The following is a 22891-nucleotide window of genomic DNA, read 5'->3' as shown; positions in this document are numbered from 1 at the left end:
CAAGACCGATTCAGCCTGTGATAGGCTGAGGGGTGACTCTGGTGCGTGTCCTATACAGGCAGTGATTGGCTGGGGGTGTCTTGTCCAGGGATGTGATATGCTGGGCGGGGCTTATCCAGGCTGTGATTGGTTTGGCGGGAACTATCCAGGCTGTGATTGGCTAGGCGTGGCCCAACATGTTATAAAGTGGATTAGAGCGTGGTCGTGGTCACGGATGACCCTCCCTTTGTAATCACATTGATTGCATTTGATTCGACATGGATTAACAGATAATTAGAGGATACAGCAGTGATCCCCTTTCTTCTATCTGCTGGGTTTGGGGAAAACCTCCCCACCCACTGTTTCACCTACACTATCTGTGCGAGCTGCCTATGGAATTGTTTAACTATGCACAAATTGGTATGAGATTGCATACTTTACCACTACTCTCTCTCTTTCGCTCTCTCTTTGTTTCCATCTTCTCCTCCTTCCTCTGTCTCGCCTCCTCCTCTCCCTCTATCTCTCCCTCCCTCACCCTCTTTCTCTCCCCCGTCTCACACACTCTATCTTTCCCTCTCCTCCTCTTCCATATCTCTCTCTTTCTCTCTTTCTCTCTCTCTCTCTCTCTCTCTCTCTCTCTCTTGCTCTCTCTCTCTCTCTCTGTCATGTTCCTACTGTATTCCTACTGCATGCCACTGAGTATCTACAGCTGTCAGGGATCAGCCTGGCTATCAGAAGTGTGTGTGTGTGTGTGTGTGTGTGTGTGGTGTGTGTGTAGGTGTGAATGTGTGGGACTTATCTCGGAGCGTTCCCAGTAATGGCTTCCCTGTGGGAGTATGACAGCTGCAGACTGACTATTCCTGCCTGGCATGTGTATGTGTGCAGATTTCCGTGTATGTACCAATTAATGCTTGAACACGTACATACAACAGATGTTTGAGTGTGTTGCTTATTTACTCTGCAACGTGTGTGTGTGTGTGTGTGTCTACTGCTGGGAATGGCTATGATGCTAACCTGCAGCCCTGTGCAGACTCGGCTCAGAAGGCTGTAATGGACTTAGCCTTCAGCTGGGAATAGTAGGATAATTCTACCATACCTTTCTAACCTGCCAGCAGTATAATATTGACCGTAAATAGTCTCACTTAAGAAGAATGCACTAACCGTAAGTCGCTCTGGATAAGAGTCTGCTAAATTACTCAAATTTAAAACACTGAACAAAAATCTAAACGCAACATGCAACATGACTGGGAAAAAATAAGGTAGGGGCGTGGATCAGAAAAACCAGTCAGTATCTGGTGTGACCACCATTTGCCTCATGCAGCGCGACACATCTCCTTCGCATAGAGTTGATCAGGCTGTTGATTGTGGCCTGTGGGATGTTGTCCCACTCCTCGTCAATGGCTGTGAGAAGTTGCTGAATATTGGTGGGAACTGTTACGCGCTGTCGTACACGTCGATCCAGAGCATCAAGAACATGCTCAACGGGTGACATTTCTGGTGAGTCTGCAGGCCATGGAAGAACTGGGACTTTTTCAGCATCCAGGAATTGTGTACAGATCCTTGCGACATGGAGCTGTGCATTATCATGCTGAAACGTGAGGTGATGGCGGTGGATGAATGGCACGACAATGGGCCTCAGGATCTCGTCACGGTATCTCTGTGCATTCAAATTGCCATCCATTAAATGCAATTGTGTTTGTTGTCCGGAGCTTTTGCCTGGCCATACCATAACCCCACCCCAGCGTGCCAATGGCAATCAAAGGTGAGCATTTGCCCACTGAAGTCGGTTACGACGGCAAACTGCAGTCAGGTCAAGACCCTGGTGAGGATACCGAGCACTCAGATGAGCTTCCCTGAGACGGTTTCTGACAGTTTGTCCGGAAATTATTCAGTTGTGCAAACCCAAAGTTTAATCAGCAGTCCGGGTGGCTGGTCTCAGACGATCCCGCAGGTGAAGAAGCTGGATGTGGAGGTCTTGGACTGGCGTGGTTACACGTGGTCTGCAGCTGTGAGGCCGGTTGGACGTATTACCAAATTCTCTAAAATGACATTTGAGGTGGCTTATGGTAGATAAATGAACATTCAATTCTCTGGAATCATCAAACATCAAACCTTTAACAAGACACACCTGTTAATTGAAACGCATTCCAGGTGAATACCTCATGAAGCTGGTTGAGAGAATGCCAAGAGTGTGCAAAGCTGTCATCAAGGCAAAAGGTGGCTATTTTGAAGAATCTAAAATAGATTTTGATTTGTTACTCCACTTTTCTGGTTACTACATGATTCCATATATGTTATTTCATAGTTTTGATGTCTTCACTATTATTCTACCTTGAATGAGTAGGTGTGTCCAAACTTTTGACTGGTACTGTATATATATGTTTTATAACACTAGTCACATACAAGTATTACATGTTTTACTCCAAGTCCAGATCCTAACCAGGGTTGTGTTGTGCATGATTGTGCTGAGTGTGCTCGTCCAACAGGTTATGATGTTTGGGCTCATAACACAGAGAGGAGTGGTACTTATGCTGTGATGTGAGGATGAGAGCTGGAGATACTAGAGCAGTCTAGCACACACACACACACTCTCCTGTACTCACAGGCTCTATGGTAGGGATAGGGATAGGGAGTGCGAGTGTGTGTGTGTTTGTGTGTATTTTAATGATGAGGAGGGCTGTAGAGGGCCCCAGAGTGATATTTTTATCGACTGTCTCATCCATCATACTCCTACAGCTACAGCAGCATGAGACCCTGGGTAGGCAGTCTACTGATGGGGGAGGGGGGGCGGGGGGTCAGCCCTGTCTTATAGCTTCATACATTCATAACATTATGCTCTGTCTGACAGAGCAAGAGAGATAAGAGGTGGGAGAGAGAGAGAGAGGGAATGAGAGAGAGAGGTCGTGTGTCTTTTGTATTTGAGAAATACAAACCCACACAAACATACCCAGACACTCTCAGCAGCAGTTGGCAGTGCCCAGCCCAGGTCCATTAGCACGTTGTCTGTGTGTTACGCGGTGTGGTCTGGGTGGTGCAGGTTGTTGTCACATCTGACCCAGCTGGCACACACAGGAGAGGAGAGAAACGCTAACAGGCAGACTCCCAGCTGCAGAGAGGCTCATACGCCGAAGCCAAAAGTCATGTCTGCAAAGAGGCTCATATAAGCTTTACACTGGGTTGGTATAGGCATATAGCAGGTCAATGTCATATTAATGCCATATTACATAGCAGTTCATTTTCACCACCACAGTGGATTCAGTCCAGGCCCTGTTTTAATTCTACAATGTCTCATGGCCTCCAGCATCAGAAATGTGTCCTTTTCCGATTGACATTGGACAATAAAGTTATATTGTAACCCCCCCCTCCTCTGTCCCCCTCTGCAGGTTGGAGTGGGTTGAGATCATCGAGCCACGCACGCGGGAGCGCATGTACGCCAACCTCCTCACCGGAGAGTGTGTGTGGGACCCCCCTCAGGGGGTGCGTATCAAGAGGACAGGGGACAACCAGTGGTGGGAGCTGTTTGACCCCAACACCTCCCGCTTCTACTACTACAACGCTTCCACGCAACGCACCGTCTGGCACCGCCCGCAGGCCTGCGACATCATCCCCCTCGCCAAGCTACAGACGTTGAAGCAGCACACGGACGTGGCCTGCCCGGGAGGGACGGGGGGAGACAGAGGAGGGAGGACGTCAGCGGATAACAGCCCAGGGAGGAGCAGTGCCGTCAGTAGGGAGGGGAGCACCTCGTCGTCACTGGACCAGGAACTGACCACATCGGAGAAACAGGGGAATAGAGAGGAGGCAGAGAGGTAAACACAGTACATACACTACACAATGTAAACTACACTAACCCGAACATGACCACAACCCTAATTTAACCACAACACTAGACCAGGAACTGAACGCATCAGAGAAACAGGCGAGGAGGCAGACGGGTAAATACACACTACCCTGACCATAACCCTAACCCTTAACACAACCACGACACTAACCCTAAACACAAACAATGTACCTGACCCCAATCCTAATCCTAACTCGAACTCAGGGAGGAGGCAGACAGGTCGTATACAGAACCATGACCAGAACCAGGGCCTAAAATGAACACCTGCCAAATGCGGGTCGATTTTGGCATTGGCATGGAAGATATATTTTTCACCAGCCACTTTGGCGGGTGGTCAGGGCTCCACATTGCGAGCATTTCATTTGCATTTGTGAATAAAATAGTCAAGTATGATCACATTTATAGTAATAGAAATTCTGCTGTAGTATTTCCGCCGTTTTGTTTCATGGTCTAATTTACTTGAAACAAAAGTCTACTGAAGTGAGTCTTTGTCCTGTTTTTTGGGCTATTTACATTGTTTTGTTCACAAGCTAGGTTGTTTTTCTATGTTTGAGTTTCAACAGCTAGGGAAGAGAAGACAACGCTTCTACTAGTCAGACTCAATCTCACAATCTCACAGACATGACTTGAGTCACGCCACCACGGTAACCTCCTGCCCTTAAAGGGGCAGGTGAACATCTGTGATAGTTTGGTTAAAAGACTCAGGACACCAAAAAATGTATTATCAATATACCACGTTAGTTACTCCTTACTAGTAATACATTTATTGTTTTAGAAACATTCCAAAACACGCTCGTCCATTTTTTTATGTTTTGTTGGTGTCATTTTTTTGAGTCTGAGTTGGTGGTAGATTTTTTTATCTACCTGCCACAGTGGCTGGTGGACCAAAAGGTAAATGTTATGCCCTGACCACCAAGACAAATCCTGTAGGTTCTCTGTCACTCTCTCTTTTTTTTTTTATCTCCATCTTGCTCTTTCTCTCTCTCCTCCCTCTCTATTGATTGACCCATTTCTCCTCCTCATTCAGATTTCCTCATTCTCTCACTCACCTTCAGTTTTCCTCTCTCCTCCTCTTCCCCCTCTCATTCAATTCATCTTGTTCTCTCTCTAACGAGTCTGTCTTTTGCTTATTAGCTGTAATCTGCTGCAGTCTTCTGTGATTGGTGGAAACGCTTGGCCGGGGTCGCAGTGTCCTGTAAATGTGTTCAATGCCCCTGTCCCTGCCAGAGCTGGAAAAAGACACTTCTCCACACACACACACACACACACACACATGTACACACACACCATTACCAAACATACTTCATGCTTTGCATACCCAATTTCAATACTATTTTATGTCGGTATATCCCCTCTATGTTGGCCAGTGTGTGGTCCAGTACAAGTTGTTCTCTAGAGGGTTTTTGTGATTCCAGGTCATTAAATAGAGAGACTGGTTTGTCACGGTTTCACTGGCCATCCCCCAGATGAATTGTGGGGATTGACCTTGAGGTCCACAGACAAAGACAAGGATTCCATTTAGGAACCGTGGCGCGAGAGAGGTGAGGACAAGATTGAGGGAGGGAGAATAAGAAGAGTCTGAATTTACTGAAATAAGCATTATCCTTGAGCCATCCTATTCCCTACTATGTCACTGTCTGTTGACTAGTGTGTGTGTGTGTGTGTGTGTGTGTGTGCGTGCACATTCATACTTGTGATTGTGTGTTGGTGGGTGGCTGTGTCAGTGTGTGTATGTGTGTGTGTGTGTGTGTGTGTGTGTGTCTGTGTGTGTGTGTGTGTGTTCCAGTGCATTGCCAGCACCCTTAATATAAAGCACTCTCTTTATTCAACCACACTTTGAAGGGTGTTGGCACTATTCTCCTCCCTCCCCACTCAGAAATCACCCAATGTCACATCTATGTTAGTGCATTTGTCTGTCAGATTGTTTATGCAAAAATGGTTTGAGTATCATTCACTACCATTAGATGGGGACAGCCTGACAGAGAGGTGTTTTGCTGTAGCGGCGGAGTTGAGTTGATTAGAACCCTAACTTCCTGAAGGTCATGCATATTGATGAACACATCCGTAATGCATGGTATACACCAAGCATATATGTGCGTCTGGGAGTGTGTGTGCTTGCATGGGAGGCCATCTGGAGTGAGGAGTGTCAGACTGCCGCTGTCACATCAACCTGCCCCGGCCTCACCTGAAAAAACAAGCACAGACACCTGCTGCTGTACATAGCATCATTATTGTTATTTTATTGTGTTACTTTTTTTAAAATGTTTTACTTTAGTTTATTTAGTAAATACTTTCTTAACACTTATTTTTCTTAAACTTGCATTGTTGGTTAAGGGCTTGTAAGTAAGCATTTCACGGTCTACACCTGTTGTATTCGGTTTGATTTTGTGTGTGTACATACAGTATGGGAAAGGGGTATATCTAGTCTGTTGCACAACTGAATGCATTCAACCGAAATGTGTCTTCCACATTAAACCCAATCCCTCTGAATCAGAGAGCTGCGGGGGGCTGCCTTACTCAACCTCCACGTCATCGGTGCCCGGGGAGCAGATGTTGTTCAGGTTTGACTGCCTTGCTCAAGGGCAGAACGGCAGATTTTTTCCCCACCTTGCCAGCTCAGGGATTCGAACCAGCGACCTTTCGGTTGCTGGCCCAACGCTCTTAACCGCTAGGCTCCCTGCCGCCCATGTGTGTCAGATGTCCGTCAAATGATGCTGGCCTTCAGTTCCCCTTTGATTTGACTTCAGTTTAAGAGTTGGTTGGTGATGGGTTGGTTAATCACATTGATTGATTGTGTTAATTAAATCATTACAGTGGCTAAAGCCATGCCCGGTCAATACACCTGAGAACAACAATCCCAGCCAGGTAACCCTCCAGATAGGAGTGGAAGACACTCACACACACAGTGTCGATAGAAAATGCAATGGGCAACCTGTCATTTTTGTGCTTGCTAAAGGCCTCTTGGTCCCTCAGCAGGAAGATAAGGGAGAGGGGAGAGAATGTGTAAATTGATTTGAAGGTCGATTGTCTATGAATAATTTATGACTGGAGAGAGGAAGAACAATGTTCACTTTGTAGTGGCTTTCTAGAGAGAGAGAGATACAGAGGTGGAGATTTAAAGAGCTGAAGAGGCGGAGACATGGAAAGAGAAGACAGACAAGGTGACTGGGAGTGACAGAGTGTCCAGGAGGGAGATCAGGAGATGATAGAGGAGAGGTGGAAAGTGTGAGCGAGGAAAAGACAGAGAGAGAAGAGAGGTGGTTGTTTCTAATGGCTTCCGAGCAAAGTATGGTCCAGCCCAACACACACAACACTGTAATCTTTAATCCTACCCCCTTTAACACACACACACACACACACACACACACACACACACACACACACACACACACACACACAAACTCATTGGCCACTCCAGTATTCAGCTGTGGCCTTGGGCATCAGAGCATGGAACTATTGAAGACAAGGGTGGCCAATGCTGCAATCAATTTCACACCCTACTCTCTCTCTCTCTCTCTCTCTCTCTCTCTCTCTCTGTCTTTATCCTCGCCTCCATCTCGCTTTCTCTGGCTTGACTCCTCCACTTCCTCCGTCTCTCTCTCTCTCTCTCTCCTCCTTTCTCCCAAAACTCATCATTTATATTTCTCTCACAGTTTCTCTCTGCTGTTGGCTGTTTACTGAAAAACACTCAAGGTGAAAAATGTGTCGATGTGTCCTTGAGGGGCGTCTAAGATTTGAAAACATTGGGGGCTTAGTCCAAAGCCAGTAGGGGGGTCTGTGGGGCATTCTCCCCCTGCCAAAAAAAGAAGGAATTTCAACAGCTAAATGCATGAATTTGGTGCACTTTTAGATATACACTGAGAGATTAGAACATTGAGAGATTAGATCTTTTTCAGGAAACTTGCACCTTCCCACCTGCCACAGCAGACACTGCCAGTACTCAATTATAGTTGCTACTGTGGTTCCCTCTATTCTGGAACACTCTGTACTCTGGAACACATACATCTACAGTGTATTGCCAAAAAACACTCAACAACTTCAAACATCAAGACTCTGACCTGTCCAATGAGCCAAACTGATTTAAAAAATCCCACAGTACCCAAACACCTTCTCTCTCACACACACAGAGAGAGAAGTGTGTGTGTGTGTGTGTGTGTGTGTGTGTGTGTGTGTGTGTGTGTGTGTGTGTGTGTGTGTGTGTGTGTGTGTGTGTGTGTGTGTGTGTGTGTGTGTGTGTGTGTGAGAGAGAGAAGGTGTTTGGGTACTGTGGGATTTCCTCACCTGGAAATTCTTCGTAAGCCATGTTTTACTTTTTCACTGTCGGTATTTCACCTCTTATAATGTGTGCAAATAAAGAAAACAATCAGAATCTATAGAGCATCTTAAAGTAATACAGTCTAATGTGTGCTCAATCCACCTCTGTTCTTCTCCATCTACCCTCTTCTGTCACTTTCTCTGGGTCTTGTCTGTTGCTGTCTGTGTCTTGTCTGTTGCTGTCTCAGGTTGTTGTTTGTTAATGTCTCCTTGCCTATCCTTTTCTGTTATGGCCTGTTCTATTTTTCTGGTGTCTCTCTCCATCATATCCTATTCTTCTGTTGCTGTCTCAGGTTCCTGTTTGTTATTGTCTCGTGTGTCTATCCTTTTCTGTTATGCCCTGTTCTGTTCTTTTGGTGTATCTCTCCATCATATCCTATTCTTCTGTGGCTGTCTCTGTGGTGTTTCTCTCCATCATGTACTCTTCTGTTTCTGTCTCTGTGTCTTCTCGTGTGTGTCTTTAGTTTTGCAATCCAAAACAGTCAAGGGGATACTGGGGTAGCATCATTTGTTTTGGGCCTGTGTCTGGATCACTTAAATCATCCTCTTCCCTACCATTTGCCCCTGGCTGCTGCTGTTCTAAGTGCTCCACTGGCCTGCTGTTCTCATCTGTCCTCCTCCTTGGCTCATCTGAAAGGAAGCAAGGTAGAGGTGCAACATGTCGTTAGTTAGTTGTAAAGGGCGCCTGCACTTCCTGATTTTGCCTCATTTTAGGTTTGGTTCATTAATAAATGCTAGCGGCCTGCCTGAATTCAAATGTGAGTTGGTTTCGGAGTGTGGTTTCATGTGGGTGTCTTGTGTGTGTGTTCGCAGGTGGGAAGAGTCAGCCAAATTATTTAGCCAATTAGCTTCAGTCAGCCGGTGTGCGACCTGACTTAAGATAGCCTATCTACGGAGCTAGTTAGGGACCTTCAATAAATTACACAATGTAAATGAGACAATATTTTCATGTTGCACACCTTTTAATTTTCTCATTAAATGCTTTCAATATTTGTCTATGAATTTCTACAATTTATTTTTGGTTTGAGGTTTTTAAGTCATTGAAATTTGGAGCTATTTGAATTTTGACATATAGTCCTATGTACATTGTGTAATTTACCGACGGTCCATAAATAGCCCCATATTGATATCCAAAGTCAACCACAAATTTACCACAGGCAATAGGATCAGGTCCATGCAGCTGCACTCCGAATTGATGATTACTTGTGCAATGCCAGCGGTGGGTATGTAGGCAGGAATTACATAAACCCTACCTTCATTTACGTTGTGATGCAGTCACGACCACAAGCCTTACAAAACTCAGTTTTGGATGAGACTGACTTTATGACCAAAAATATTCTGTTTACACTTTGTAGTCAATTTTGACAGTAGAATAAATGTTTCTGACTCACGTCGATGCCAAATAGGCTGTTTTCTAAATGAGAAGTTGTTTTTTAGGAGAAGTCGCTCTTTAAAGTTACTGACACGACCAGGGCAATTCAACTAAAGAAACATTCAATTGTCCGCATAACATGACAGATAAGTAGCTGCATAGCCCCTAGGCTATATGAACATAAAGAGACATGAGCCCCAAAAAATAATCTGTAGAATGGACTAAGTTATAATACCTCTGTGATTAATTTCATTTTGTGATGTATATATACACATGATATACAGTACGTGGAGTACACAAGTGTAATGAAATGCTTACTTGCAGGTTAACCTTGCAGACAATGCAACAACAATAGAAAAAGTAAGTTTAAAAAAAAGTGAATAAAAAGAGTAATAAAAGTAAAAGCTCAATGAAATAATTTCACAAATTTAACAACGGACAGTTTTTTACAAATAGTTACATATCGTATATGGAAATAACAGACATGAGCCAAGCATGTTTACCTGTAGAATGGAATCGTTTTAAAGACCCCTATGATTCATTTCATTTCGTCAGTTCTACCACCTCAACATTGCTAATTTTAAACAGGGATAAATGTAATGTTGTAGTAAAGTTCAGCTTCAGTCCACAGGGGGGCACTGTGTAACTGTCAGAAGATATGTGCTTCAGTCTGAAAAATGTAGCCAGTAGCTACCGAAGTGGCTAGCCAGCTACAGAATCAAAACCCATCAAATACACTCGCTGGAAATAAACACTTTTCCTAAAATCATGACTTATATCAACATCCTTAGCTTGCCCATTCACTAAATATACTGTTAACTAACTCTGACGGACACCCAATAGCTTAAGGATACTGAGCGCTAATGCTAGTTTATTAGCATTAGCCAACCCTTATGCTGAGGGAGACTAGCTAATTAGCTACCACTAATTAGCTAACTCTGCTGCTGCTGCTGCACTTTGACTTTCTGGCTGTTCTGCTCTCTCCACCTCATTCACTGTTGCCTCAACCAACTCAACCTGTTAGTTTGTTTTGCCACTCTTTCGGAAAAAGTTCCGAATATCCATATTTTCTGCTATGCTGCAGACTCTTGACTGAGTGACGGACGTTTTGCTGAGTGATGACATTGGCATGGAACCGCTGGTGCTGTAGGGTTGGGGGAGAGGTCAAGGGACGTGAGTGGTCCACTGCATTGTGAAATCTCGACCAATCCTAGCAGGCACCGCGTCACTCCAGCAGCTTCTTGCAGTGGCTGCTACTGCCTAGCGCGATATATTGTATTTTTGTTATATACTGTATGGCGCAAGTGATGTGTGGTTATGGTAACTCATATTAGACCATCAAAAGGTTCAGTGCTGGGTCAAAAACATCCGGGGCTTCAGCACTTAAACCTAAATTGCTCCAGGGGTGCCGTACTACTATAGCTGACCCTGTAAAACAACACATTTCACTGCACCTATCTGGTGAATGTGACAGTAAAACATTGTATTATTATTATTATATATTGCATTTCAACAACCCATAACAGCAGCAGGCCCAGATGTTGCAGTCATGTCTTCTGTGTGACTGACAGCAGCACCAGTTCACCTGTACAGAGCAGCAGTTTCACACCGTGGTCCCGGATCTTTTTGTGCTGTCCTGCCTACTCCCATGGTCATTGTCACGCCACAGGAGTTGGGAAGAGAGCACAAGCAGATCTGCGACCAGGATAGGGGGTTTCACTCCTCTCTCCAACTGTTCTGTTCCGTTCCAACCACTAACTCGTCTATGGGAAAGTTGAAATGCTGTGTTGAACTGCCTCTCTCTGTGTGTGTGTGTGTGTGTGTGTGTGTCTGCGTCACAACTTTGTCAGGATTTAGTTTGGACACAACACTCTTTCTCATCAGTCACTTCAGAAACACACCTGACAGCTCCTTGTCGCTCTGTCCCTGCTGCTGCTGCCAGATGGAATAATGAACTTACTCTCTCCCCCGCTCTCTCTCTCTCTCCCCCCTCCCCCTCACTTCCCTCTCTCAGGACCTCTCCGTTCAGGTGGAACACAGGTACTAAGGAGAGGATGCTGATCAAGGTGACAGACAGAGAACCCAGCTTCCTCTCTCACCAGGGGAATGGTTACTCCCCCTGCGACCCCCCCACCCTCACCCCAGTCCCTGCACCCGGCACTGGCACAGCCTCCCGTACCCGCCGATCCTCTGGAGGTTCCGCCCCCCCTGATGGCGCCCCTGACGGCTCTCCCATCCTCTATGTTGACCGCCACCAGTCGCCCTTCCTAAAACGGGCGGAGCTAGGGGGTGGAGGAACAGGGACCCACCGGCGCTCGTCGGCTGACTCACAGCCCTCTTCCCCCCGCTATGCCTATGAACCCCCCCTCTACGAGGAGCCCCCCTCGGAGGTAGGACACTCCAGCAACACAGTTACAGAAACACATTCATATTCAGCAACACAGTTACAGAAACACATTCACATTCATTCATAGCTTATGTCTTGTGATTGACTGTGTTCTACCTGCCTTTTCCCTGTATCCGTATGTATCTATCCTGTTTCGTTCGGTCTTTTGATTCATTTTAATTGCACTCGATTTAAATACACTAAGATTTGACTTTACTTGCACTTTTATGTTAATGTACTTTTTAATATAAGTTGAACTTGTCCTTGACTGTAGCACACAAATGTATTGTTGTTATTATTAATATTATTATTATAGTACCAGCCCCCGCCCATCTACGAGGAACCTCCCACAGATGTGATGCGCCACCTGGGCTCTGACTCCTCCTCCTTGCTGTATGGCACAGGGAAGTCCCCCACCCGGGGAAATCCCTCCTCGGGGACGCCCCTCTACCACTCGCCCAAACAGAGCCACTCCCCCTATGGTCAGCTGGTGCTGACCAGACAGAAGTGTCCAGAGAAGACACAGAGTCTGGAGTACAGCCCTGCAGGGAAGGAGTACGTCAAACAGCTAGTCTATGTGGAACAGGTAGGTAGTCCGAAGGTTAGAGAGATGGACCAGCAACTGTAGTGTTGCTGGTTCAAATCCCGTGTCTGACAGGGAAAAGTGGGGTTGTGAGTATGATGGTAACTGGAGAGTTGCTGGCATCAGTCGGACATTTGTGTACATTGGACAATAAAGTCATCTTCTTCTTCTTCCTCCGCCTACAGTCCTCCTCCAGCCCGCGTTTTAAGACGTCCGACCGGCTCCTTCGCTACGGGACCTCCACGGCCACCCCCTCCTCCACGGGGGGTTATGGGGGCTCCTACGGGGGATCCTACACCCTCCAACACAGCCAGAGTCTGATCCGGGACCCCCGGCTGCTGCTGGACTACGGGGGCGGAGAGGGGGGCGAAGGCGGGGGCCAGAGGCTGCTCTACGAGGACTCTATGTCCTGGAGCTCCAGTCAGCACCACTCCCTCTCCCTCTCTGGGTCTACAGGAGGAGGGGGCTTCTCGCCCGGTGGCAACCGCAAACGCAAGACCCGGAAGCCCTCCCTGCCTCAGGAGCTGGGGAGTTGTGGCGGGGTGGACCGGGAGGAAGGGCCAATGTCGGGGACCCTGTCCGAGGCGGTGATGAACCAGGCCAGGCTGGCATGGGAGGCCCAGCAGGTGATGAAGCAGAGGAGCAGTTGGGACTCAGCCCCGGGGGGAGGGGGATCGGCTGGTGGCTGTGCCCAGGGAGGTGTGTCTAAAGACGGGTACGAGAGCGACGGTGCGGTGCCCCTCCCCCTGCCAGGCCCGGTGGTGAGGGCGTTTAGTGAGGACGAGGCGTTGGCACAGAGCGACGGGCACCACGGGCATTACCACTGGAAACGCAGCACCTTCGACAGACTGGGCTTCCCTCGGGCACTACTGGAGAAGAGCCTGTCTGTACAGACCAACCTGGCCTCGCCTGAGCCCTTCTTACACCCTTCACAGGTATACGCAGTACACACACACACACACACACAGTATATCACTACACTGCAGACTCTAGCATTTATATTCTATGTTGCCGTAGGTTTGTGTGTGTGCCCGCACGCGCACACTTGACTGTGTGGGGCCTCACTGCAGACTCTAGCTCATCTTCTCTGTCACAGAGACATACCCTGGCTGCCGTAGGTCCATGAATGTTTCATAATGTGCAGAATCAGATAATTATTTGAAGAGCCAGAGCTCAGATGGAATTATGTAATATCAATACTGCTGCTACTGCCACATACCTACCAGGCAAACACACACAGACACACACACACACACAGCCCAACACATGCACATAAATACATTGACACACCAGGCAAAGACACACAGACACACAACAAAGACACACAGACCCATGCCACATTCTCCAACACCTTTTCGTTGTGCTGCTGAGACAGAGCGACAGCAGGTCTGCTTTAAGGTGTCAAGAGAGATCGGAGCCATGCTAGAGAGGGACGGGAGGCTGTGGGGAACTACAAGCCAGGATTTATTCTGCTTCACATATGCAGCCCTCCCTCCCTCTCTCATCCCTCCAATTATCCATTCTTTCTCTCTCTCTCTCTCTCTCTCTCTCTCTCTCTCTCTCTCTCTCTCATATCTACCATCACACACCCTTGTTGTAACACACACTCGCACACACACAAACACACACACTCACTTTTTTTGCCTTATGACAATAACTTATTTGCATGTTGGTGAAACTGCCCTCACATAAGAGAAATCTGCCCCTATCAAAACCATCGGAGAGAGAGAGAGGGAGAGAGAGAGTGGTGGGACGGTGAGAGTGAGAGAGGGGAATAGGCAGTTGGAGGGAGAGACGCAGGAGGTAGTGGAAGATAGCAGGCCTGAAAGTGCTTACAAAGAAAGAAATTGCGCTGAACACAGGATAGCAGCACTCAAACTCAGAACAGAGGGAAAGAAAGAAAAACGTTAAAAGGGCCCTCATGAAGAAAGGGCGAGAGCGATGACTGAAGAGAGAGAGAGAGAGAGATGGAAAAAAATATATATAGAGAGAGAGATGAAAATATATATATATATATATATATATATAAAGAGAGAGAGAGAGAGAGAGAGAGATGTAAAAAGAGATCCAAAAAAGTTGACCGGGACAGTTCTAGCAGGGCAGAAATTTTACAAACTGACTTGTTGGGAAGGTGGCATCCTATGACGATGCCACTTTCAAAGTCACTGAGCTCTTGAGTAAGGCCGTTCTACTGCCAATGGTTGTCTGTGAAGATTGCGTGGCTGCGTGCTCGCTTTTATACACCTGTCAGCAACGGGTGTAGCTGAAATAGCTGAATCCACTCATTTGAAGGGGTGTCCACATACGAATGTATATATAGTGTATGCTGAGGCCACACACACACGCTTTCCCAATCAGCACATACACTACTGTCTACTATCTATCACTTTACCCCTACTATATGTAGATACAGTGCCTTCAGAACATATTCACACCTTTTGACTTTTTTCACATTTTGTTCTGTTACAGACGGAATTTAAAATTGATTAAATTTAGCTTTTTTGTCACTGGCCTACACGCATAATGTCAAAGTGGAATTATGTTTTTCAAAACATTTACAAACTATTTAAGTTAATAAGTATTCAAGCCTAAATAAGTTCAGGAGTAAAAATTAGCTTAATATGCCACATAATAAGTTGATGGACTCACTCTGTGTGCAATAATAGTGTTTAACCAGATGTTTTAATGACTACCTCATCTCTGTACCCCACAGATTCAACCACAAAGACCAGGGAGGTTTTCCCAATTCCTTGCAAAAAAGGGCACTTATTGGTAGATGGGTATAAAAACAAAACAGACATTGAATATCCATTTGAGCATGGTGAAGTTATTCATTACACTTTGGATGGTGTATCAATACACCCAGTCACTTCAAAGATACGTGTCCTTCCTAACTCAGTTGCAGAGGAGGAAAGAAACCGCTCAGGGATTTCAACATTTCACCATCACCATGAATGGTATCTTTCAAAACAGTTGCAGAGTTTAATGGCTGTGATAGGAGAAAACTGAGGATGGATCAGCAACATAGTAGTTACTCCACAATACTAACCTAATTTACAGACTGAAAAGAAGGAAGCCTGTACGGAATGAAAATATTCCAAAACATGCATCTTTTTAAACAAGGCACTAAAGTAATACTGCAAAAAAAATTGCAAAGCAATTAACTTTTTGTCCTGAATACAAAGTGTTATGTTTGGGGCAAATCCAATACAACACATTACTGAGTATCACTCTCCATATTTTCACAAATAGTGGTGGCTGCATCATGTTATAGGTATGCTTGTAATCTTTAAGGACTGTGTAGTTTTTCAGGATAAAAAATAAACGGAATGGAGTTAAGGACAGGCAAAAACCTAGAGGAACACCTGGTTCAGTCTGCTTGGCACCAGACACTGGGAGATGAATTCACCTTTCAGCAGGACAATAACCTAAAACACAAGGCCAAATCTACACTGGAGTTGCTGACCAAGAAGACGATGACAAGACCTGAAAATGGTTGTCTAGCAATGATCAACAACCAATTTGACAGAGGTTGAGGAATTTTGAAAAGAATAATATGCAAATGTTGCACAATCCAGGTGTGGAAAGCTCTTACAGACTTACCCAGAAAGACTTTAATAGCTGCCAAAGGTGCTTCTGCAAAGTATTGACTCAGGAGTGTGAATACTTATGTAAATGAGATATTTATGTGTTTCATTTTCAATCCATTTGGAAAATGTCTAAAACCGTGTTTTTACTTGGTCATTATTGGGTATTGTATGTAGGCGGCGGTGAAAAAAAATCTATTTAATCCATTTTGAATTCAGGTTGTAACACAACAAAATATGGAATGAGTCACGGGGTATGAATACTTTCTGAAGGCACTGTCGCTACTTCAATTACCTTGTACTCCTGCACATCGACTCGGTACTGGTACTTCCTGTATATAGCCATGTTAATTTTACTCGTTATTGTTATTCGTTATTCACTGTGTATTTATTCCTCATGTCACTATTTCTATATTTTTTTTAAATATCTTTTTTAAAAACTGCATTGTTGGAAAACGACCCGTAAGTAAGCATTTCACTGTTAGTCTAAACCTGTTGTTTACGAAGAATGTGACAAATACAATTGTATTTAATTTGATTTGATTCTAATTTCTCATTATTTGTGTGGTGCCAGATGTGGGCAGGATTGAAACAAACCCAACCTTCGTTGTCATTGTGATGCAGTCACACAAAAGTCTCACAAATCTCTGTTTTAGACGACACTGACTTTATGACAAATATTATCCTATTTATACTTTGTAGTAAATTTTCTCTATTAATTTTGTTTGTACTAATGTAAGAAGGAGTTTGAAGAAGGAGTATTTCTCTGTCTTTTGCTCTCTCTCAGTCGGAGGATCTTGGAGCCTGTGCTCAGTTTGAGGCAAGTCGTAATGCTCGGAACATGATGCCCAGCGCAAGCTGTGGAGTTTTCCCAGAATTCACCCTGCGGAAGCCGTCCTCGGAGACCGACATCGAGAACTGGGCCTCCAAACACTTCAACAAACACACACAGGTACACGCACACACAAACCCAGACACACACACACACTTAACTTTGCAACTAAACACACACTGATACATGACATGCACATACAATCATTCTACTTTATAATTGAACATTCTCAGGAACAGACAAACACTCTCATGTAAAACCCAGTACTCACTGTCTCACACAAACATATTTATGTAGGGCTGGTCGGTATACCATATTTTACTATATACTGATATTGAATTGATGCCCGGACCGGTTTAAGTTTTTACTTTACCTTCTATAATGATATTTTAATGTTTGGTTTGTTATTAAATGTGATATGTGATATGCAACTATGCTAATCACTAGTTAGATGGCTAGCTAGCTTGTACTAAGTCAGAGCCAACATGGCTAGTTAGCTAATACTGCCTGGTACCAGTGCTGATGTAGGACGAGGCTAGCTACATGAAGTAAGAAAACATGTAATGTAACATCTAATTATGGTCACCTGGAAACACTGACCAACACTTTGGTTTCTACCCTGTCAATAATTCCTCACTGGCTAATTCATGCATTGTCATGTCAAACAGCAATTCATTATAGGTGCTGCTCACTGTATTCCAACTATAGAATTAGAATAATCATTATATTTCCATAATTCCAACAGTTCACCAATTAACTAGGCTTAGATTGTTTTGGCCGTATCATGCTGCGTGGCACAGTGTAGAAATCATAAAAAAGTTTAGGAAATGCAGAAATATATGAAAGTGCTGAAAATGGTTTTGATTTGGAGTTGTATTGAACAGTATTAATGGAGAAAGCCCCATTGAAATCACGTATAATTGATGTGTTGCCACCCTAGGGTCTTGAACTACTCAGAAAGCATATTTAGAACATGTATTATTCAAAAACATCAAATACCGTCATACAAATAGTGTGATGTAGTATTTTGTCCATATCGCCCAGCCCTACATTTATAGACGCTCTAGTATAACTCCAGAAAAATATTCACCTATCACTCCTCCTCCCTCGTTGTCCTCCTCCCTCTTCCCCTCCCCTTACCTCTCCCCCTCCTCTTCCTCTCCTCCTCTCCCCCTACTTTCCCAGGGTCTGTTTCGGCGTAAGGTGTCCATAGCCAACATGCTGGCGTGGAGCAGTGAGCCAATCAGGAAGCCCATGATCGTGACGTCAGACCGTGCGGTGAAGAGGGAGGCGGTGGAGATCTTTAAACTAATCCAGACCTACATGGGAGACCGCCGAGCCAAGACTGACCCACTCACTGTCGCCCTGGAGGTCTGCAGACTCCCTGATATTCCTCTGTCATGTCCACATCCCAAACAGCACCCTTTTATCTATATAGTGCACTACTTTTTCAAAAGTAGTGCACTAAAAGGGAATAGGGTGCCGTTTTGGACTCACAGCTCGTGTCTCCCCTTCTGCAGCCATGTGTCATTTTATGTGCTGTTAAGCTTCAATTTGTCTTCGGTTTCTGATTTGTGCATCAAAATAATAATAATTTCATCCCCCCTCATCTTCCCTCTTTTTCCCCCTCTCGCCCTCTCTATCTTTCTCTCTCTTTTTCACGCCAAGACTGGCCCACTGAACATCGCCCTGGAGGTCTGCACAGACCCTTTTATTATCCCTCTCTTCGTTCTCTCCTTGTATCTGCTTTTTCATGTCTCTTTGTATCTACCTTCACTGTGTTGCTTCTCACTCCTCTCCTTTTTCACTCTTGTTATTTTATGCATTTATGTCTATTAAGCTAACAGTTTACCTTCGGTTTTGTAATTCTGCACGTCAAGGAAACAAAATGTGACTTTTAATAATTCCCCCCTCCTCTCCGTACTTGCTCTCTTTCTCCCACCCACCCACCCACCCCTCCCTCCCTCCCTCCCTCCCTCTCCTCTCTCCCCAGGTGGCAGTGCGTGGTTGGAGCAGTCAGGGTCTTCGTGATGAGCTCTACATCCAGCTCTGTCGTCAGACCACAGGTACACACACACACTCACACACACGGTCAGCTATACACCTAAACACACACAGCTACGTGCACACACTGCATAACACTAACAGTGTGTGAACTATTGTACACATTATTAACAAAGCGATGAATTCGTTAGACACTGGCTTGATGCGCAGTCTACCTGAAGTCAACCTTTTAATCAAATTAACTCTAACCCCATCCACTACTTCTCATAGAGAACTTCCGCTACGATAGTCTGGAGAGGGGCTGGGAGCTCATGGCTGTGTGTCTGGCCTTCTTCCCCCCAACTCCACGCTTCCACTCCTACTTGGAGGGATACATCTACAGACACATGGACCCCCTCAACGATACTAAAGGTGAGAGAGAGAGAGAAAGAGAGTGTGGGGGACGCCTGTGGTTGCGTACATGCGTGTGCGGCGGCTGGCTGACCATGGCTATTGCCTTGTAATGGCACAGACAGACAACCTGACATTTGGCCGTGTGTTGTAGAACACCTGCTGGGCATCGATGAAGGTGGCAATTTACAACGTACAATCATTGGGAAGTGAATAGAAAATGACAGACTATTTTTTGGTGGTCAGGGGCAATATAGGATGCTAATGACCTTTTGTGGGCGAGGTCTTTTTTCACAAATAGTCTTCCCAAGCTGTCTGTTATCTTTAATAATAATAATTTGGTGGGTACTTACACTACCGGTCAAAAGTTTTAGAACACCTACTCATTCAAGGGTTTTTCTTTATTTTGACTATTTTCTACATTGTAGAATAATAGTGAAGACATCAAAACTATGAAATAACGCATATGGAATCATGTAGTAACCAAAAAAGTGTCAAACAAAAATATATTTGAGATTCTTCAAATAGCAACCCTTTGCCTTGATGACAGCTTTGCACACTCTTGCAATTCTCTCAACCAGCTTCTTGAGGTAGTCACCTGGAATGCATTTCAATTAACAGGTGTGCCTTCTTAAAAGTTAGTTTGTGGAATTTCTTTCCTTAATGCATTTGAGGCTGTCACGGGTATCGTCGGTGAAGGAGGACCAAAATGCAGCAGGACTGTGTTTGTTCATTTTGAACATTTATTAACTTCACGAAATGAACGTACAAAAACAACAAAACAAGCGAACGAACGATAGACCGACAGTCTGGCAAGGCACAAGGCTAAACACAGAACAATTTCCCACAAACACACAGACAAACACACCCAACTAATATAGGACTTCCAATAAAAGGCAACACCACACAGCTGCCTTCAATTGGAAGTCCACCACAATTAACTCTACATAGAAACACACTTACTAGACTACACATAGAAATACATAAACATAGACCCTAAACCAAAAACCCGGAAATACTAAATCAAACACCCTTTTACCAAAACACCACCCCGGACCACATAAAACAAATACCCTCTGCCACGTCCTGACCAAACTACAATAACAATTAACCCTTATACTGGCCAGGACGTGACAGAGGCAATCAGTTGTGTTGTTACAATGTAGGGGTGGGTATACAGAAGATAGCCTTATTTGGTAAAAGACCAAGTCCATATTATGGCAAGAACATCTCAAATAAGCAAAGAGAAACGACAGTCCATTATAAAGGTCAGTCAATCCGGAACATTTCAAGAACTTTGAAAGTTTCTTCAAGTGCAGTCGCAAAAACCATCGAGCGCTATGATGAAACTGGCTCTCATGGGGACCGCCAAAGGAAAGGAAGACCCAGAGTTACATCTGCTGCAGAGGACAAGTTCATTAGATTTACCAGCCTCAGAAATTGCAGCCCAAATACATGCTTCACGGAGTTCAGAGGAGACTGTATGAATCAGTCCTTCATGGTCGATTTGCTGCAAAGAAACCACTACTAAAGGACACCAATAATAAGAAGAGACTTGCGTGGGCCAAGAAACACGAGCAATGGACATCAGACCGGTGGAAATTTGTCCTTTGATCTGGAGTCCAAATTAGAGATTTTTGGTTCCAACCGCCGTGTCTTTGTGAGATGCGGTGTGGGTGAACGAATTATCTCCGCATGTGTATTTCCCACCGTAAAGCATGGAGGAGGAGATGTTATGTTGTGGGGGTGCTTTGCTGGTGACACTATCTATGATTTATTTAGAATTCAAGGCACGCTTAACCAGCATGGCTACCACAGCATTCTGCAGATATACACCATCCTGTCTGGTTTGGGCTTCGTGCGACTATCATTTGTTTTTCAACAGGACAATGACCCAACACACCTCCAGGCTGGGTAAGGGCTATTTTACCAAGAAGGAGAGTGATGGAGTGCTGGATCAGATGACCTGGCCTCCATAATACCTGACCTCAACCAAATTGAGATGATTTGGGATGAGTTGGACCGCAGAGTGAAGGAAAAGCAGCTAACAAGTGCTCAGCATATGTGGGAACTCCTTCAAGACTGTTGGAAAAGCATTCCATGTGAAGCTGGTTGAGAGAATGCAAAGAGTGTGCAAAGCTGTCATCAAGGCAAAGGGTGGCTACTTTGAAAAACCTCAAATATATTTGTTTAACACTTTTTTGGTTACTACATAATTCCATATGTGTTATTTCATGGTTTTTATGTCTTCACTATTATTCTACGATGTAGAAAATAGTAAAATTAAGAAAAACCCTTGAATGAGTAGTTGTTCTAAAACATTGTGTATATTGTCCTATTTCATGTACAAGTGTGTATTTTACGCATGTGTGAATTGGAAATGTGTTTTTTGAATATCCCAACTCCCCTTGAGACGCCCTTGGAGAGTGGGGCAACAACCAAGGTATCTGCATCCTCAGTGCTGTTATCTGGAGAATGTGTCTCTCTCTAGTCTCCCTATCATGCCAGGCTCTGTGTTTGTAATGTACGTGTGTGTGATGTATGTGTGGCTAGGCTGACTGGCCACTGATTTGGTTGTTATTGGAGCCTTTCGCCTCAGCATACCACAGTTGAATTCCCTCACTCAAGTTCCACCCGCTAGACTAGTCAGTTACTGAACCATATGCGGTATATTCTCTCTCTTCTCTTACTCAACTTTTCCCCCTTTCTCTCCCTCCTCGCTCTGTGGCTTCCGTTGAAGCCCTTCAGATATGAATTCTGCCTTTCATCCCTCTTCCTCTCATCCTTCTCTGAAAGCTTTTCAAAGTCCTCACCTCCATTCCTTCTCTATTCCGCATTCATCTTCTTATTCTCCTTTTCTTTTCTTTATGCCTCTCAGGCTCCCTCTCCTCCCACTGACTGACTGACTGACTGACTGACTGACTGACTGTCTGTCTGTCTGTCTGTCTGTCTGTCTGTCTGTCTGTCTGTCTGTCTGTCTGTCTGTCTGTCTGTCTGTCTGTCTGTCTGTCTGTCTGTCTGTCTGTCTGTCTGTGTTCTTACTGAATTTGTGTGGTTCTTCATGATGTACACATTGTACACATGAATCTGTATGTTTTGTTATGTTTTTTGCATGTTCATTGTTGTCTTCTTGATGTGACATGTCGTAGTGGTTTGTGGCCTATTGTGTGTGTGTGTGTGTGTGTAGTTGTGCAGTTCGACCATGGTGTTTGTTAGCGGAGTCTGTTTGTCCTAGTGGTTTACACCAAATCCTGTGTAGTCGTTACCATGGTAAATCTACATGTGTTGCTGTATGTGTGAGGGTAGTGTTTGTGGTCCAGGTGTCGGGGTGTGTGTTGTGAGTGACGGTTGCTGTGGTTATGGTGTGTGTGTGTGTGTGTGTGTGTGTGTGTGTGTGTGTGTGTGTGTGTGTGTGTGTGTGTGTGTGTGTGTGTGTGTGTGTGTGTGTGTGTGTGTGTGTGTTGTTGCAGTGGCTCGGCACATCAGCGGTCTGCTGGCGAGCCGGGTGGAGAGGCGAGCCAGACTGATGCGTGGGCGTCGCCCTGGGAGGGAGAAGGCGGGGCCAGCGGAGGGTAGGGGCGGAGTCAAACTGCCTACAACTGG

The 22891-nt window shown here is 45.1% G+C and overlaps 1 protein-coding gene across 2 annotated transcripts in view; it reads left to right on the top strand.

Moving 5' to 3' along the window:
* LOC106584197 (rho GTPase-activating protein 39) overlaps positions 1–22891 on the top strand; it is a 174878-nt gene that overhangs the window by 130863 nt on the left and 21124 nt on the right. The window contains exons 2-10 of one of the 2 annotated variants that reach the window (XM_045706240.1): positions 3363–3788; positions 11521–11896; positions 12209–12478; positions 12661–13410; positions 16850–17014; positions 18080–18265; positions 18563–18589; positions 18888–18960; positions 19169–19309. In XM_045706240.1, the coding sequence (XP_045562196.1) occupies positions 3363–3788; positions 11521–11896; positions 12209–12478; positions 12661–13410; positions 16850–17014; positions 18080–18265; positions 18563–18589; positions 18888–18960; positions 19169–19309 (2414 nt within the window). The remainder of the gene's footprint in view (positions 1–3362; positions 3789–11520; positions 11897–12208; positions 12479–12660; positions 13411–16849; positions 17015–18079; positions 18266–18562; positions 18590–18887; positions 18961–19168; positions 19310–22891) is intronic. The other variant, XM_045706241.1, reaches the window with a different exon arrangement.

The sequence above is a fragment of the Salmo salar genome, chromosome ssa23 (assembly GCF_905237065.1).
Source record: "Salmo salar chromosome ssa23, Ssal_v3.1, whole genome shotgun sequence".
NCBI classification, from domain to species: Eukaryota; Metazoa; Chordata; class Actinopteri; order Salmoniformes; family Salmonidae; genus Salmo; species Salmo salar.
This window is presented reverse-complemented; position numbering and strand designations above follow the sequence as displayed.